Source organism: Serinus canaria, chromosome Z (assembly GCF_022539315.1).
Source record: "Serinus canaria isolate serCan28SL12 chromosome Z, serCan2020, whole genome shotgun sequence".
Taxonomy (NCBI): Eukaryota; Metazoa; Chordata; class Aves; order Passeriformes; family Fringillidae; genus Serinus; species Serinus canaria.
In genome coordinates, this window is record NC_066343.1 from 59,360,648 (window position 1) to 59,377,413 (window position 16,766).

The 16,766-nt window shown below is 36.3% G+C and overlaps 1 protein-coding gene across 1 annotated transcript in view; it reads right to left on the reverse strand.

Moving 5' to 3' along the window:
- The window catches only part of NDUFS4 (NADH:ubiquinone oxidoreductase subunit S4), a 48,075-nt gene that overhangs the window by 18,187 nt on the left and 13,122 nt on the right, over window positions 1-16,766 (reverse strand). Inside the window, exons 2-4 of the mRNA XM_050987371.1 lie at window positions 8,814-8,891; window positions 8,515-8,519; window positions 6,420-6,502 (exon numbers count right to left, since the gene is read on the reverse strand). Coding sequence (XP_050843328.1) covers window positions 6,420-6,502; window positions 8,515-8,519; window positions 8,814-8,891 — 166 coding nt within the window. The remainder of the gene's footprint in view (window positions 1-6,419; window positions 6,503-8,514; window positions 8,520-8,813; window positions 8,892-16,766) is intronic.

Below are 16,766 nucleotides of genomic sequence, written 5' to 3' on the forward strand. Positions count from 1 at the left end.
AAGTACTTCAAAGATACCTCACAAACACACCATCAAGAATTTGAAAAACATCTGATTCCATCATTGATGATATGAGTAGAGTGAGAAAGCACTGAAAAAGCCCCAGGCTCCCTGGCAGCATGACCAAGATGCTCAAGGATTCCCATGAAATTACCAGGCTTTCCACACCAGGAAAGCTTTTCTCTTCTGACTTGATAAAATGGTTCAGCTAGAACTTCATCACTAGAACCAGCTTTCATGTCCATACAAGGAACTTTCTTAGCGTTTGTGGTTTTCTAGCCTTTCTTAGGCTAGGAGTTGTGTTTTAATTCTACAACTTAGTACTACAGAAATGCAGAAAGACCCACTTGAATGCACCGAAAAACTAGCAATATACAGGGAATTTATTCAATATTCCTGGCAACACAAGAAGAATTCATGTCATCTACAGTAATATTTCGTAACATGGGATACTAACTTGAGTGTTAGAAAAGGTTCAGATAATGGAACTGTTTTAAGAAAACATGGACATACCCTCCTTTAAGAACAAAAACTACTGAACAAAACAGCTCTAAAAAATGAAGTTACTTTTTACTTCTGTTGATTACTTGGTTGTATCAATGACTTGCTTTTATTCTTTCTAGCAGATTAGAAACATGGTTTGCATATTTAGACTTCCAAAGCCAAGTAGGTGTTTAGATTTTGAATAACCCTTTGGAATCCAAACTTAACACAATGATGCTCCTTTAATTTGCTCTGAGCAGCCATCACAGCAAACTCTTTGAAAGCTCTATTCTTTCACAGAAAATCAAATACAATGTAATGAAATGAAAAAAAAACGCCCCTATATACTTTTCAAAAAAACATACTTTGACCAAGTGCTCTAGATTGAAGCCTTGAAAGTTTTTGCACAATAATGCTGTATGAAGGAAGCCCAGACAAAACAGACACTCAGAAAGGTTGTGTAACCTCAATCGCAAGCACTCCTCCTTCCAACAGCCAGCAGAGAGAGCACTACTATGTAACAGAAGAAAAAACTCTCAGACCAAAGAAATACAAATCCTTTACCCCAGCCTAACCCCAAAATAAACCTATGTAGGGATGAGAGAGAAATTGCTCTCATGGATACCATGATCCTGTCACTTTATACAGGGCTCTGAGCTACCTGCAAAATGTAGTTTTCTAAACTGAACACCAGAAGTATCTTCAACTGAATTTTAGTAAAATAGCAATATTTACTGCTCTTAGAAGACAGATATAGGTGATGGCAATTTCTACTTGGACAGTTATAGACAGCTTCTTTATAACAGGGAGTAACTTGCTGCCCACAGACATTCTTAGAGAAAGCACTTTATCACGCAATTGGGTTTTCTAAACCACTGCAAGCCTCATCGAACTACAGCTGCTTACAAAACCAAGTTGTAGCAAGTAATATAGACTGAATTGAGCTAGGATATTCCAACTAAGAAGGGATTTAATTGCCAAACAGCAAAACATAATAAACAAGCAGTATTGAAAGTTTGTACATAACTACACAATTACAGTAACTAGACAATTACAGTACAAGCTCAGGCGTAGTTACCAGTTTAATCCCAAATGCAAATATCAGCAAAAAATATAAAGAACAATATATTTAATAATTTCAATTAGAAACAAACAAAAATATAATGTTTAGAAACAAATATATCCTCTGGGAGACCAGAATGGTGTACAATTAGGTAAGAAAGGTATCAGCACCTCCAGAGTCATTAAACCCTTCAAATATTACATTTCACTTAATCTGCTTTTTCAAGTTAAACAAGGTTTTTTCCTCCCCAAAGTAGTATTTCTTAATCTTCATTGGGTGAGGGGAGAGTGGGCAGGATAATAGAAAACTGAAAAATAACTTTTTCATCTGTTATGTTTTGCAGCAAAAATGCAGTTTCACACATAAAATATCAGTAACTGCAGAGTAAAGGCCTCTAAACATTTAACGCTATGCAAGTACACTCTTAAATTAGACAGTTTTATTAATGTAGATGTGCATTTTTACTTCCTAATGGTCTTATCTTTGAATATTTCATATTTATTGAAATAATTGAAGTTTGAAATAATTCTAGAACATAGTTTTATATCTTAATCAGCCTCTAGCATCTTTCAAACATCAGAGCACCTAAACACAGAACTGTAGATGACTCAAGGCAAACAAAACACTTTTTAAAATCTTGAATCTCAAGTTCAACACAGTTCAAATAAGCTGGTCACCTGCTTACTCAACACAACCATGATCGAAGAAAGTACTTCTCCAAATCACAGGCTTCATATGCAAAGCATATGCATTTCTGCTCAAAACTAGAAACTGTTTCTCAAAACTTATTTGCAAACTAAAGGATGGAAAAAAAATCTTTATTTGCCTAATTTTACGTAACAGCTTTATTATTTTTTATTAATTTTCTACTATTCTGAAGGAAAATGCAAGCTGCTGATCTAATTTAGACAAAAAAAAAAAACAGAAGGAAGACAAGCCACAGGAGGAAGATTTGAGGCTAGGGGGAGGGATTGAGTAAGTCTAAACCCCCAAAGAAATTACAATCCTCGTCCTGTGTATGGTTTGAATATGACAAGTCCTTATCAGAGTTATACATATAAAGTACAGGAAAACTTGTCAGTTAGATTCCTCATCTACAGAGCAACACTGTCCTGAATTGAATCCTTTATGGTAGCTTCTTGAATAAATACTGCAGCTAGAGTGGATTAAATAAAAGATTATTGCAAATTCTTTTATTCCATTAAGGTAATTTAGGAGCAGCTTCAACTCACTCTAAAGGAAGTAACCCACAATGGGTTAACAGCATTTTGAAAACCAAAACATAAAACATCCACTATATCCTTATTGTTTAACACAGTGGTAATGTTTGGAGAATTCTTGGCTGAAACAGTAGTTTCAATAAAAGAAAATCTAGTAAGCCTCTCCTTAATAAATACATACTTTGCCAAGTGTTTCTCTTCACTGAGTTGCAAAAACAGCTCCTACACACAGTCTTCAATGCAATGTCACACTGTCTCACACATAATTTTATGACACATTACTGCTTTGGTTTTCAGAGTAATGTATTATACACTCTCAGTTCTTAGGAAAGCAATGATTTCACTTTAAAATGCATGTCAAAGTGTGATTTGCTATGTCCTTTGTTTCACAGGATGGTAGACTATCAGACTGAGTTTTGAAGAAGTTTCATCATTCCAGACTATTTTTCACTTGTTTGTATATTTTACTTTGAGCTGCAGTATTATCACTGTTTATTATAGTAAAGTCTAGGGTTCTTTAATCAAACAAAGATTATACAATTTCACTAATTTTTAATCCTAGCCAAAATTGGGATTTGGATGGTGAACAAACTATGACTCAATCCTGAAAACACTGTGTGATGTTTGCTAATAACACAGTCTTCTAGAAAAAATGGACTGGAGTGTTTTCACAACTTTTTTGTGGAAAAGGTTCATATTCTGAGAATCCAATATACTGTTACTCCTGGATTATCTAGCAGTAAAGATTTAAAACAGACACTAAATCATACCTCTACACAGCCAAAAGGAAGCTGCTAAGATTCTCTACACAGATATCACAACAGTTATTAGAGTCACAGAAATCACTGTAAAGGCCTGTAAGATAATTGAATCCAATTGTTAACTCAGCACAGCCAAGCCCATCACTAAACTATGTTCTGAAGTGCCACATCTACACATCTTTTATACATCTCCAGGAATGGAGACTCAACCACGTCCCGAGGCAGCCTGTTCCAATGCTTTACACCCTTTCCTGTGAAGAAATTTTTCCTAATATCCAACTCATTTCCTCTTCTCCTATCAACTGCTCCTTCAGAGAAGAGACCAATCCCACCTACATCCTCCTTCCAAGTAATTACAGGAAACAATAATGTGTGCTCTGAGCTTCCTTTTCTCCAAGCTAAACACTCTCAGCTCCCTCAGTAAATATCATCATTTCCCCAGCTCTGTTGCCCTTCTCTGCACTCACTCCAGCCCCTCAATGTCTTTCTTGGAGTTGTTCTGGAAGGGCCCAGAGCTGGACACAGCACTCGAGGTGTGGCCTCAGCAGTGCCCAGCACAGGGGGACAATCCCTGCCCTGGCCCTGCTGGCCACACCATGGCTGATCCAGGCCAAGATGCCACTGGCCTTCTTGGCCACCTGGGCACACCCTGGCTCATGTTCAGCTGCTGTTGACCAGCACCCCCAGCTCCTTTTTCAGTCACTGTTCCCCAGATTGTGGTACTGCTTGGCATTGTTGTGACCCAAAAACGGGGCTTAGGTCTTGTTGAACTTCACACCACTGGCCTCAGCCCATCAATCAGCCTGTCCAGATGCCTCTATAGAGCCCTCCTACCTTCCAGCAAATGAACACTCCTTTTCAAGTTGATGGCATCTATAAACTGACCGAGGGTACACTCAATCCCTGTGACCATATCATTAATACGGATGTCAAACAGGACTGGCTCCAATACTAAGCCCTGGAGAATACCATTTATGATCAGTACCAACTGCATTTAACTTCACCCATCACCACTCTCTGGACTTGGCCTTTTAGAGTGTAACTCTTGACCACCCAGGCTTCCCCTGAGTAAAAAATACACCCATCTGGGCCATAAGCAGGTATTTTTTTTCCAGGAGGAAGAAGTGGGAAAGGATTTACTTAAATTCATGTAGGCAACACCATGGCCTTTCCTTCACCCACGCTGACTTAACACCACTGGCCTAGGCTGCTGAACAGTATATACTCATTTTGAGTGTCCTTTCAAAAGTATGAACTGCTCACCCTCAAATAAAGGGTCAGATTTTCTGAGCCCAGTTTGGTTTATGCAAGTTATCTTCAGTGAGTTACACAGTTTGTCTACAGTCTGATGGAAAATGGTCCTTTACTGAGGCTCAGTACTAAGACTTCTGAACCATTACTTAGAAAAGCTTAACTAGCAGTATAGACAAAACAACTTGATGAAATGTTAATAGCCTCTTTCTGTTTAGCCTTTCATGCTTGTAACAGTCTGCCCCTAGATGTTCTCACCATGCTGAAAAAACTATTTTAGTACCATTTAAACTGCACTGTGTAACTCTGCCTGGAATGCTTAACCCTGTGCAGCAACTCATTTTATCTTGACCTGATACAGAATAAAAACACCTGTGAAGTAACTACAACTCTCCAGTGACCAAGCCCTAACTGCTCTTGCAATAAGTTTTGCATTGAGCTACAGACCATATATATTATTAGCTGAATATTCTGCTTTAGCAATGCAATGGATAATTTCTGACAGTAGTTCTAATTTTGAAACATTCTTGAAATATCATCATTTAACCAATAAAAAAGTCCTTTTATTCACAAATATTTATGGGAACCTTTCAGCAGCAAACAGCAACTTCCACCAAAGTGCCTGACTCCAGGCTGACTATCCACAACGCAGCCTTATCAGCACTGACTGGGAAGCCTGCTTAAAGGCTCCTGCACATACTGAACTGGATGACTTTTAGCTACACACAATATTGGTGCACCCTACTCATAACAACTGAAACAAATCGCAAGAACTAGAATAGTTCAAATCCCCATTTTCAGGCAAAACCATTTCAAGTTTTTATAACTATGATATTATGATGAATGTTATACCATATACACAAACAGTTAAATAATTTTGAACGTTACCTGAATGAGATTTGCTGCTGACAGCCTTTGCCCTCTATAGCCCAAATTTCCTAATGCAAGCAGGGTCTTGAGAGACTACTTTTCACACAGCTATTTGTCCAGACTCTTGGAATATGACCTAATTGGTGGCCAGAGAATCAAAATGTGATGCAAGAATGGTATTTCTATTGAGCTTTGTCCATTTTGTATGTTATTTTATTCATGTTTTACAGTTCATTAAAAGTTATTTTATTCAGTATTCACTGAAAACAGCTAATAACTGAGAAGAAGATATAACTGCTTGGATATGTTCTACATAAGCTCAGCATTTAACTCCTTTTACATTAAAGAGACACTCCTTTCTAGTGTGACAAATGAATGTGGTTTAAACTATTGGTTTTCCTACTATTTAATTTTCTGTTGTATTCAACAGAGTAGAGTCTAGGCTGTAGTAAGGAAGTGACTGACTACTGCCTAATTATTCAATCTCAGGATGCTCACACATCTTCTATTTAATTTGTGTTTCTTAATACAAGGAATATTTTAGCACTGCTAGAACAAACTCATTCTGTTGAACAAGTTCTAGCATATGCATGTACACATATGAATACAAGGTCTACAAGAGCCCTGGAAATATAGATTAATTACACTACAATATGCAGTTAAAAGTTTTCAACGACCTTAGCATTACTTTCCCAGCCTTGTAAATATCAAGTCACAGAAGAATTCAGTTTCAAAATAAGTTACAAGATGAGAGTGGCTCACAAGGATTACCATATCCCCTCTTCCACCTGTTCTTGATCCTTCTGAAATGCAAGTAAAAGGTGATAAGGTGATGTCCAGTTTAAAAAAAAAACCTGAAATATGGCAAAGATGAAAAATCCATCAAAGTATGATTTAATGATTTCTAATAATCTGTAATGAAAAATAAGTATTTTTCAATTAAATGTAATGCAACAATTTCCAGAGTACAGTTTAAATACAAACTGCCTGGAAATAATAGTTTTATGCTTTGTAACTTTAATTAACAGAAAACACCTAACCTGTAATATGCTAAATTAGTTTCAATTGGTTGCAATTAATCATACTTAAAATTAGGAAATATATTGCAAGGTAAGATAGTACTCTACATAAGGTAAGATAGCACTCTACATTAAAATGAGATTTAACAGGTGTCTAGAGAACTTCTTCTAACGCTGAAAGAGCTGAAAACCACATCAAACCCTGAGACAATTTTCTTTGCTAATGGGATATAACTTTTGCCCACTAAAAGAACATGAATTTGCAACATTATGGAAACTATTCCCAAAATTCAATGAAATCTACAAATAAAGTTTCTAATTTTATGTCATTTTGTTTCAGGCTCTATAATAATCTAAAAAAGTAAAGAAAGATTATTGTGTTTAGAATGTGGACCTATGTGCACAACCTTGTAAGAAAACACTATTCAGTCTGACATTTAACCTAAAACTTAAAGAAATAAAGATAAAATCATTATTTAGATTCATTATATGTATCAACATAAAAAAACTTCTAAATGGCTGCTAATACGAGATCTCAAAAAACCTCAGCAAATATGAGAGTTTTCAACTTGATGACAACATATAATGACATTAGAAATATGCACGCCATGTACTTTACATGTTATTTACAATAACAATATGTTATTTACAATAACACTAAGGGAACTGAGTAGCTGTATTTCAAACTAGTTTCACTAACTCAACTGGAAGCATAAACTCTCATAGCTAGACACGGTAACGTACAACACTAACTTTGGATAGTGTACATTTGAATTCAATATGGAAGATGGAAGAGTACTTCTTTTTCTGGGTTTGTCTTTGCATTGTATTCTTTTCAGACGTATGTATCCATCACCCAAGGCCACAATAGGGAAACAAGATGCTTTTCAGGCAATATAAAAGCTGTATTTAAATATATATATATATATATATATATAATATATATATATATATATATATATCTTAACATTAAAGAACAGTACATTTAGAAGTCATTTAGGAAAAGGTACCTCTATTGACTTGTTCAATCTTACTTACACAGTGATTCAGGATCTCTACAAATTTCCTGATCCCAACTTATGCAACTAGACTAGCAAGACAATCCTATTTGTGAGAATAAAGTACTATTTTTTCCTTAATTTTAAAATCTAAGATTATACCGTGACTTCTGAAATTCAGAAAGAAGTTATAATATGAAGTAACTGATTATTTTTTTTTCTCGCATGCAATTATTATTGCTACATCTATATACAAAGCAAGAGAAAAAAGCCCTAAAGAACTGTTAAAGTGTGGGGGTTTTCCAACAGCCTGTTAGCTGTTTCAACTTGTACATATCATCATCAAATGTACAATTCATAAATATAAATTCTGAAGATTTCTTAGGTAGTTCATATAGCTTCAGGGATAAAAAAAAGATACATATAATGTGAACTGTCTGGTACATACGATAGGAACATTGTTTTCCTGGAGATTCAAAAGCGACATGAAAACCAATGAAAGGCATGCTTCTGCTGTGATGTGCTCCCCCCAGAAATCTTACAAAAATTATACTATTGAATAATGTAAACATAAGTGTCAGGTTGCATCTAGAGTAACAGACCACACATTATGGAAGAAGTTACAAGAAAAGATTGCCAAATTTCTGATCTGCTACTGATTAACAGAAGAATGTTATGCGTTTGTTTCCAGTTGTAATCTAACCTTCATGCATATTCAAAAGTTAGAGTGTATGTGCATAGTAACAATATTCTTCTGTGATATATCCTTACACAGTATCTTGGGTACCAATGAAGAAAATTTGAGGAAGCTGGCAAATTCTGTATAATTTTACTATACAGAAAATATACATAAACTTCAAAAAGAATGAACTTGTTATTAATTACAGCTCACACTGGTCTTTGACTAAAATATAACAATAATAAACAAGGTATTCATCATTTTACATTGCTTAACACTTTGAATACCATATTTGTTCACATACTTATGTTTTACTGATGTTCCACTTCTAAAAGTGTATAAAGAACTGTTGCTTTGTAGTTCACATTTATACAGCTTTCCTAGAAGAACGTAGAATACCATACTGAATGCCTATTGTGCAGAAATAACCCTGAAGGCTGTATCATAGTATTCAGTAGAAAACCCTTACCAATTTTCATCAACTGTGATGAGTTGCGTGTCTCGAGTTTGGTTCTGCGCCAGCCGCCATGTGGAAGTGCTCAGTGACCTGCAGTGCAAGACTTGAAGTTAAAAAATGATTCATGCAATGAGAAAATAGAGGCAGACAAATCTTACATAAACAAGTTACTTTAACAATATCCGTCTTGTAAAAAAAATTGAAGAGGGAGAGATGAGGGCACAAAAATCCTTTTTCTCCCCAATTAGTTCTGTCTGCTGAGTTTTTGGCAGACTACCACTTAGCAGTTCACAACAGGCTGCACTTTATGTCAGCCTACAGGCTCCCTGTCACAGAGAGACTGCCAGTGGCAAGGACTGTACTCCTCTATATGAATGTACAGTAGCTGGTTTGTCACGAACAGACAGAAAAATACAAGGCTACTGCAAGCATTCTGGAACTCTGATCCTTAAACTGATGGCATGTGAGGAAAAAAATCCTAAATCTATTTGTAATGGTAAAGCTCCAATTCTACACTTCAATAACAGGACATTAACAAATTCAAAAAAAACCAAACCAATCCAAAAAAATGACTAAACAAACTCTAAGCTGATCTGCAAACACAGTTTTAAGGTTGTGAGTGGGCAAAACGACTATTTTGCTTAATTTCTAAATAATTTTGGGTCAGCTTATTCATTTCCAAGAAATACAATTTATCTTCTTGCATAATTGCTTAATCTGTAAGATACATATGAAAACAGAGAACACAAGTCCACATCACTGAATTAACTAGATTTGCACTTAGCTTACATTATGTCACTAATGACAGGATTAGGCCCTTTGAGTACAAATCATCTTTTGGCAAAATAATGCAACAGCAGGTGAAACAAGCCAAGAAACCTAACTCTCTGACCTCATGATAGAATACCAGGTTGGAAGAGAACGTCAAAGACCATCTGTTTCAACCTTTCTTGGCAAAAGCATGGTCTAGACAAGATGGCCCAACACCCAGTCCAGCTGAATCTTTGAATTGTCCAACACTGAGGAACCCACTACTTCCCTGGGGAGATTGTTCCAACAGCTGACTGACTTAACTACACTGTGAAAAGTTTTCCTTGTGTCTAACCAAAACCTCAACAGGAGTAACTCGTACCATTAGCTTCTTTTGCATGTGACTCACTGTAAAAAGGAGTGTCCACTTTCTGTGTAACCACATTTTAAAATACTGGAACATGGATAAGTCTCCTCTGCTCAAGACTAAACCAATCCAGTTTTCAGCCTTTCCTCATGCGCCAGGCTCCCCTGTCCTTTGATGATCTTTGTGGCCTTTCTTTGGACCCCCCCCAGCCTGTCCATGTAGTATTGCAGGTATGTGAAGAAGTGCTGAGAAAAGTGGGATCATAACTTCTTCATCTCTGCTGGTTATGCTTTTGTTGATGCAACCCAGCAATCTGTTGGCTTTCTTTGCTCAGAAGCAACTGTCCACCCAGACTGAGACTGTTTTCCTCAGGATCCTCAGTCCTTTACCCCAAAGTTAGCCCCCATTCAGGTAAATACCAGACTATGCTGCAGTTCTGGATTATGATTTCCCAGGTTGAACAACAGCAATTTGCTCCAGCTGAACTTTATAATGATCTTGTTAGCCCACTCTTCCAGCCTGTTTAGTCTTCCTGCAGGATGAATTTCCTTTCCAAAGTGTCCACTTCCCCACTCAGTTTGGTATCATCAGAAAACTTTCATCAGGGTTTTCCAGGATCCCACCATGGATCACTTACAAAGATATCAAACAGTGCTGGGCCCAAAACTGATCCCTGGGGACCCCATCTGTAACAGTCTGCCAATGTGAAAAGGAGCGAGGCATCACCACCCTCTGAGTGCTGCCTGTCAGCCAGTTCCCCACCCACTGCATGGAATACTTCACTAGACTGAAACACAGCAACTGTTCTCGGAGGAGGCTTTGACAAAGCATATCAAAACCCTTGGAGAAATCCAGGTAGACAACAATCAAATGTGTGCTTCATATTTGATTAAGGCCATTTTAAAGAAATAAGGAACAAAAATGCAGGAATTCCATTTTCTCTACAAGAACCTTCTGAAACTAAGCAACTGCAACGAAGTTCAGTTAAAAAATATCTAATATAAATGTATACTTTCAACACAGATTACATTCTACTGAATTATCTTCCCTCAGCCTTTAACAACTTCAAAACATCTCCAAAGCACAAAGTTTATAAACTCACCTAACTCTGTGGCACGCACAGGCAGATATATTCCCATTTAAAGTAACAAAATCTGTCAGGAAAGTTACTTTGTTTTAGAACACAGAAGTTTTCCACTGCAAGGAAGCCCAATAATTTCATAAAAACTCAAGGTAACTAACTACTTTGTTAGCTCAAATTCTCCATACCAGAGAGCTTCTGGCTCAACACAACCAGTATTTTTTAACTTGTGCATGTAAAATAATACATCATAAAAACAGAATAGAGAGATTCTGGAGCACTCGGAGAACAGGCTGTTACTTGGTCCTTATTCAAATACACACCAAGAGAGATGTTATCCTAAGAGCATGCTGAACAGCAGCATTACACTTGTGTTCCAGATGTACGTAGCTAAAGCCAGAAAACATTCAACCTTAAATAAGGAAAAAAACATTGTAACAGGAAAATTCGTTTCTGCTCCACTACAGTAGCTTTACTATCAAAGTAATATTCTGCAGGTATTCCTGGAACTTCATGTGATACAGTGTTCACTACATTACTTAGTGTCTGTCCAAAGAAAGACATTGGATAATGTAATTTAATTCTTTCATTCTCTAAAGAAGACTAATCTAGACTATGAATCAAGAAGTGCTCTGAAGTTTGTGGAAAGGTCTGATCAATATGTGAAGATTCAGATATGTAAAGGTTGTAAAAAGGCTGATCAAGATAATACTTTTTCTTGTTATATAATTCAAAGATTAATAAAATTTAGCACAATTTAGTTTGAACATGGATGAGAGTGGCTTGTTTTGTTTTAAACTGGAAAAGCATGAATAAGCTTTAAAAAGTACAAATGCCATGCCCTTGAAAATTATTTCCACTCAGCATTACATCATTAGATATTGTTTTTACTAATGCCATGATAAAGAGCAGGGTAAAGACCATCAGATTAAAGGTGGGCAGAATCTCCTTCTGAGATGCCTCCACATTTTACACAGAGGGAGCTGGCTTTTTGCATGAGATGACTCTGTCAACTGGGATAACTTCCAAGGCATTGTACCTTATAGCTCTCCATGATACTTTAGCTATTCCTCAAAAGCAGATGGACAGCTTATTAACCTAAGTCAACTTCTCCTCTTCATCATTTTTCAAAGACATTTCTATTAACTACAAAACTCGAAACAAAAAACTGTTACTGGAATTTACAACCTTGTACACTTCTTAAATGAGCTGCCTTCTGTCCACCCCTGGACTGCAATGAGTTGGACAGAACACACTTTCTCTAAGAACTTGTCAATTGAAGAGTGGTTGAAAACTAGCTTTTGGACTAGGAAAGTGAACCCGAAGTCAGTAGAGGAGAGACCTCCAGGTGAAAATACATAAAACACCAGTTGCGCCTTAAAGATGACAGGCTGATGATATTTCTATTTGCTGCATCTCTCACAGGAAAGTAATATGAAGTTTGGAAAAACCAGCAACTCTGAAATGTTATGTGAACTGAAATACTGCTATCTGAAAGTTAATAGGAAGTATAGCTTGATTCCGAGAATGCCTGTTTAATTTTCAGGAGGCTTCACTCCAAGTGTGTAGCTAATATCAGGCACTAATCTGAGGACAAAATCAGGAAATGCACCATCTTTCACACAAGGCTCTCTTCTCAAACTCCCACAACAGCAACTTTATAATTATCTATTATACCTTCAAGTTAAATGAATTTGCAATCTAAATCACTTAAGTTAACACTAGAGTTAAGCCTTTTATTTCATCCTCAACAGTACAGTAATTCTCACAAAATTATCTATTAATATTTGCCCACATCCACCTTGACTTTTAGGTAGCTTTTCTGATGGACAAGCTTGCAGAAGTATAGCAAACACATTTTGCACACAGAATCACACAATCACTGGGTTGTAAGAGACCTTCAAGATCATCGAGTACAACTCAGCCCTAACACCTCAACTAGAACTACAATTCCATTCTCACAAGATCCTGCTTTTTCCTATTACTAACCTCTGGAAAGGTAATCTGCTTTCTTCCTCTCTCTCTGTGCATAATATAGGTATACATTACCCCATTTTGCTTCTTTTTGACTACTTATGCTTTTTTTTCCTCTGTTGCAAGATCTTGGGATGAGCAGGAAGTTCTACTTCTACCCTGTTCCAAGTCTAATCAAAATCTGATTTAGAATTATTGTACACAGAATACTTAGAATAATTACAAATAGACTGCTGTATAATTCAGAATTTCAGAAACTATAGAGAAAGCTTAACATGTAGCTAGCAACAATAAACATTGCTATCTTATAGGCTCATTAATGACCTATTCAGAACACATACCAACTGAACTTCCTGCATGGTTACTATCTAATAAACAAAGTGTGACAAGGCTCCAAGCTGGCCAGAGCTCTGTTGTGAATATGCCCAAATGCTTTCCTTACAGTGAGCTTGTTAGTGATGAATACATAGGCATTCAAATGTAAAATCTAGGTTTATTGTAAAAGCCCGCCTTTTAACCCAAAAACTCTTCAAAATTACATAAAACAAAAATTAAGGTTTACTAAAAAAGTCACCTCTCTCCTTTATGATTGTCCATATACTTTCCCACAGTATAGCAGCTCCTTTGTCTTTTGAGTACACCATTTAAATGTCATTTCATTTATATTTGCAAAAGGATTTTCTCGCTGCCCCATGCCATTGTGTTGGGAATCTCAATTCCTCAATCTTGATCTATATGATCTTATACCATTATTTTACACTACTGTAAATTAAGATTATTTGTAGTTTATGACAACTTCATTATACTAATTTCTACAGTTCATTTAAACTGTAACATTGTTTACCAAAATTTTGTCTTTAACACCAATATGATTACTTCAGCATAGGCTCTGTTATATATATGCTACAAAACAATGTACTTTAATGATATTTCTGGGTCTCAGTGTTAGGAATTTTAAAAAGGTCAAAGTAACATTTTCTTCCATTGTGCACAGTTCTTTAGAGAGGCACTGTAGAACTGGACATTGCATCTAGAAATAATTATGGCTACCATTTGTTATTTCAGAGTCTCACAATAAATCTAGATATGTAAAATGTCTTTTAGACTGCATACAGAAGACAAGAATTGATATTTAGTAAAAACTAAACTACATGGTCTTCTTATTAAATACTTGTAACTCTTACATCAGCTCAGTAACACAGAATGAATTAATGAGGACTACCAGAAAAAATATGTCTTTGTAAAATTCAAAACTTTCTGTAGGTACCATATGTCCTGAAGAAACAAATGCTGTGATCAACTAACCACATCTTCCATGATAAGTGTGTATTCCCCTTCGACCATCATCTGTAGTTACACCAAAGTCACAAATGGTTTCCACCATCCCTGATACACAAATGAAAGAGTCCAGCGAGAAGCCAATGAAGTTCTTCAGTTTACTGGAAAATTACAATATTCATAACAGTATCAAGTCTCTCAACCATCTTTTACCACTGTGGGATAAGGACATAGCAGCTCCTTGTTGCAGGGAAGATTCTTAAGTCTTCACTTCCCTTCTTAAGTAATAGAACCCAGCTCTGCTGAAGACGTTAACCTCCATTAAAAAGAAAAAAACAAACAGTGAAAAAACGGTCAGTGGATCCCTTTTATGGTATCTGAATTAAGGCATCTGACTTGAACATATTACTTGGTTGCTCTAGGTATACGTATTCAACTGCTAAAACTCAACAAATTTGACCACTGTAAATATCTGCTAAGTAACGTAGGCTTAACTCCTACATAGTAAGAAGCTGCCATATTTACACAGCATGAATTTGCCTTCCACAGAGAGCAGTGCTGTCACTGGAATGTTACACAACATCCAGATGTGAAAACTTGTATCTACCTGACACAATTCAGTAGATGGGACTTAAAACCATTGCACAAAACCTTTTCCTTAACCTTTTTATGCAACACATCTGACTGTTTGATCTATTAGCACCCCCTTTTGGTCGGCTGTTGGAGATGTGGTTAAAAAACCCAGGTATCACCAAACAGGTAATCGGATCATAACGTAAAATCAGATCATAGGCAAAACAAAGTCTTGAAGAAAGCCCCATGTACCACATGAGAAATAAAGACAGTCATCAAAGAAATAAGTCTAAAGGATGTTTTAAGTACTTTGACACTGAAAGACCAGGGCACCAGTGGATGTGAATATACGTATATGCAGAAGCCATGATGAAAAATGCAATAGACTGAATATTCTTAATTTTTGGCAAACCAACCTTTTAAATACTATTGCATTTAATATTATTGCATTTCTAATAATATAAGCTTCAGAATGTACAGCCACCATAAACATTAAATTCTGAACAAAAAGAAACACCACCAGCTAACAACTTCCACAGCACCCAACCCAGTCATACACTGTGATTAAATAGACTAAATACAAATCAGTATGAAGTTCTGGCACATAAAACACAGGAAATAATGATACAACATTAAACACAATACAGATCACAGTATTCAATATAATATATTTTTATTTAGCCCCAGCATTTTTATAAAGACAGCTTGCAAAGTTAGATTTGTGAGAAATTAATTTAAATACAGTGCAATAATGTTTCCTTGGTCTTAAAGTCACTACTGTAGCTGAAGTGATAGTGACTTAACACAGTCAATGGTATTTTATTTTTACTTGGTTTCACTTACTAGTCTTACTACTTTCCAACAGAAGTAAAATATGGAATATAGCGCCAAACACTGCTTATGGCAACATGTAGCTCTATTTTGTAGTATGAACTTCAGGAGTAACTTTCGTGTTCAGACAAAAACAAAGTTCCTCATTAATAAATAATATTTTCATACTCTGATGAAGTTGGCTGATAATACTTTTTCCTTTGCCTACAAAATGATGTTAGATCATTCTGAAACTGTTTCTAAATGGATGAATGTAGTATTAATTTATCTAAACTACTGAAATTTCTGTAGTAAGTTGCTGAAATTATATAAATTGAAATATAAAGACACTGCTTTTACTTGCTAATAAGTTCACCTGCCATAAATTATTTTTTTCTAGTTGTGTGTTTGGAAAACAGGGCAAGAACTGACTATGCTTTTCTGTCAGGCAAAACTTGTGAAAAGAAGCAATGGTTATATAAATGTACTAAATTAACATGGAAATAGGCATTTGACTTGTGGTTTGGAACTTTGAAGCTAAATGTTAAGTTAACTTGCCTTTACAAATATTAAACTACAGGCCTGTCAGTCTCACTTCAGTGCCTGGTAAAGTTTTGGAAAAGACCATTCTGAAAATACTAAAAACACCTGAAGAACAATGCAGCCATCAGTCACAGCCAGCACAGCTTCATGAAGGAACAGTTCTGCTTGTCAATTTCCTTTAATGACAAGGTAACACACCTAGTTGCTCAAGAGAAGCTAGATGATGTGATCTTTCAGGATTTCAGCAAACCTTTCAATACTGTCCCTCATAGGATCCTTCTGCACAAAATGTCCATCTCACAGCTGGACAAATACATCAAGGGATGGGTGAGAACTGACTCATGGGTTGGGCACGAAGGTTACAGTGAATGGGGTGGTATCAGACTGCGGACCTGTCACTAGAGGGGGGGGGTTCCACAAAACTTCATCTTGGGCCCTAAGACTTTCAACATCTTCATTAACAACCTGGATGCAGGACTGGAAGGGATACCAAGTAAATTTGACAATGATCTTAAATTTGGAGGAGCTGTTAAATGCAGAGAAGCTGCACAGAGGGATCTTGACAATTAGAAGGAGTGACAATCACAAA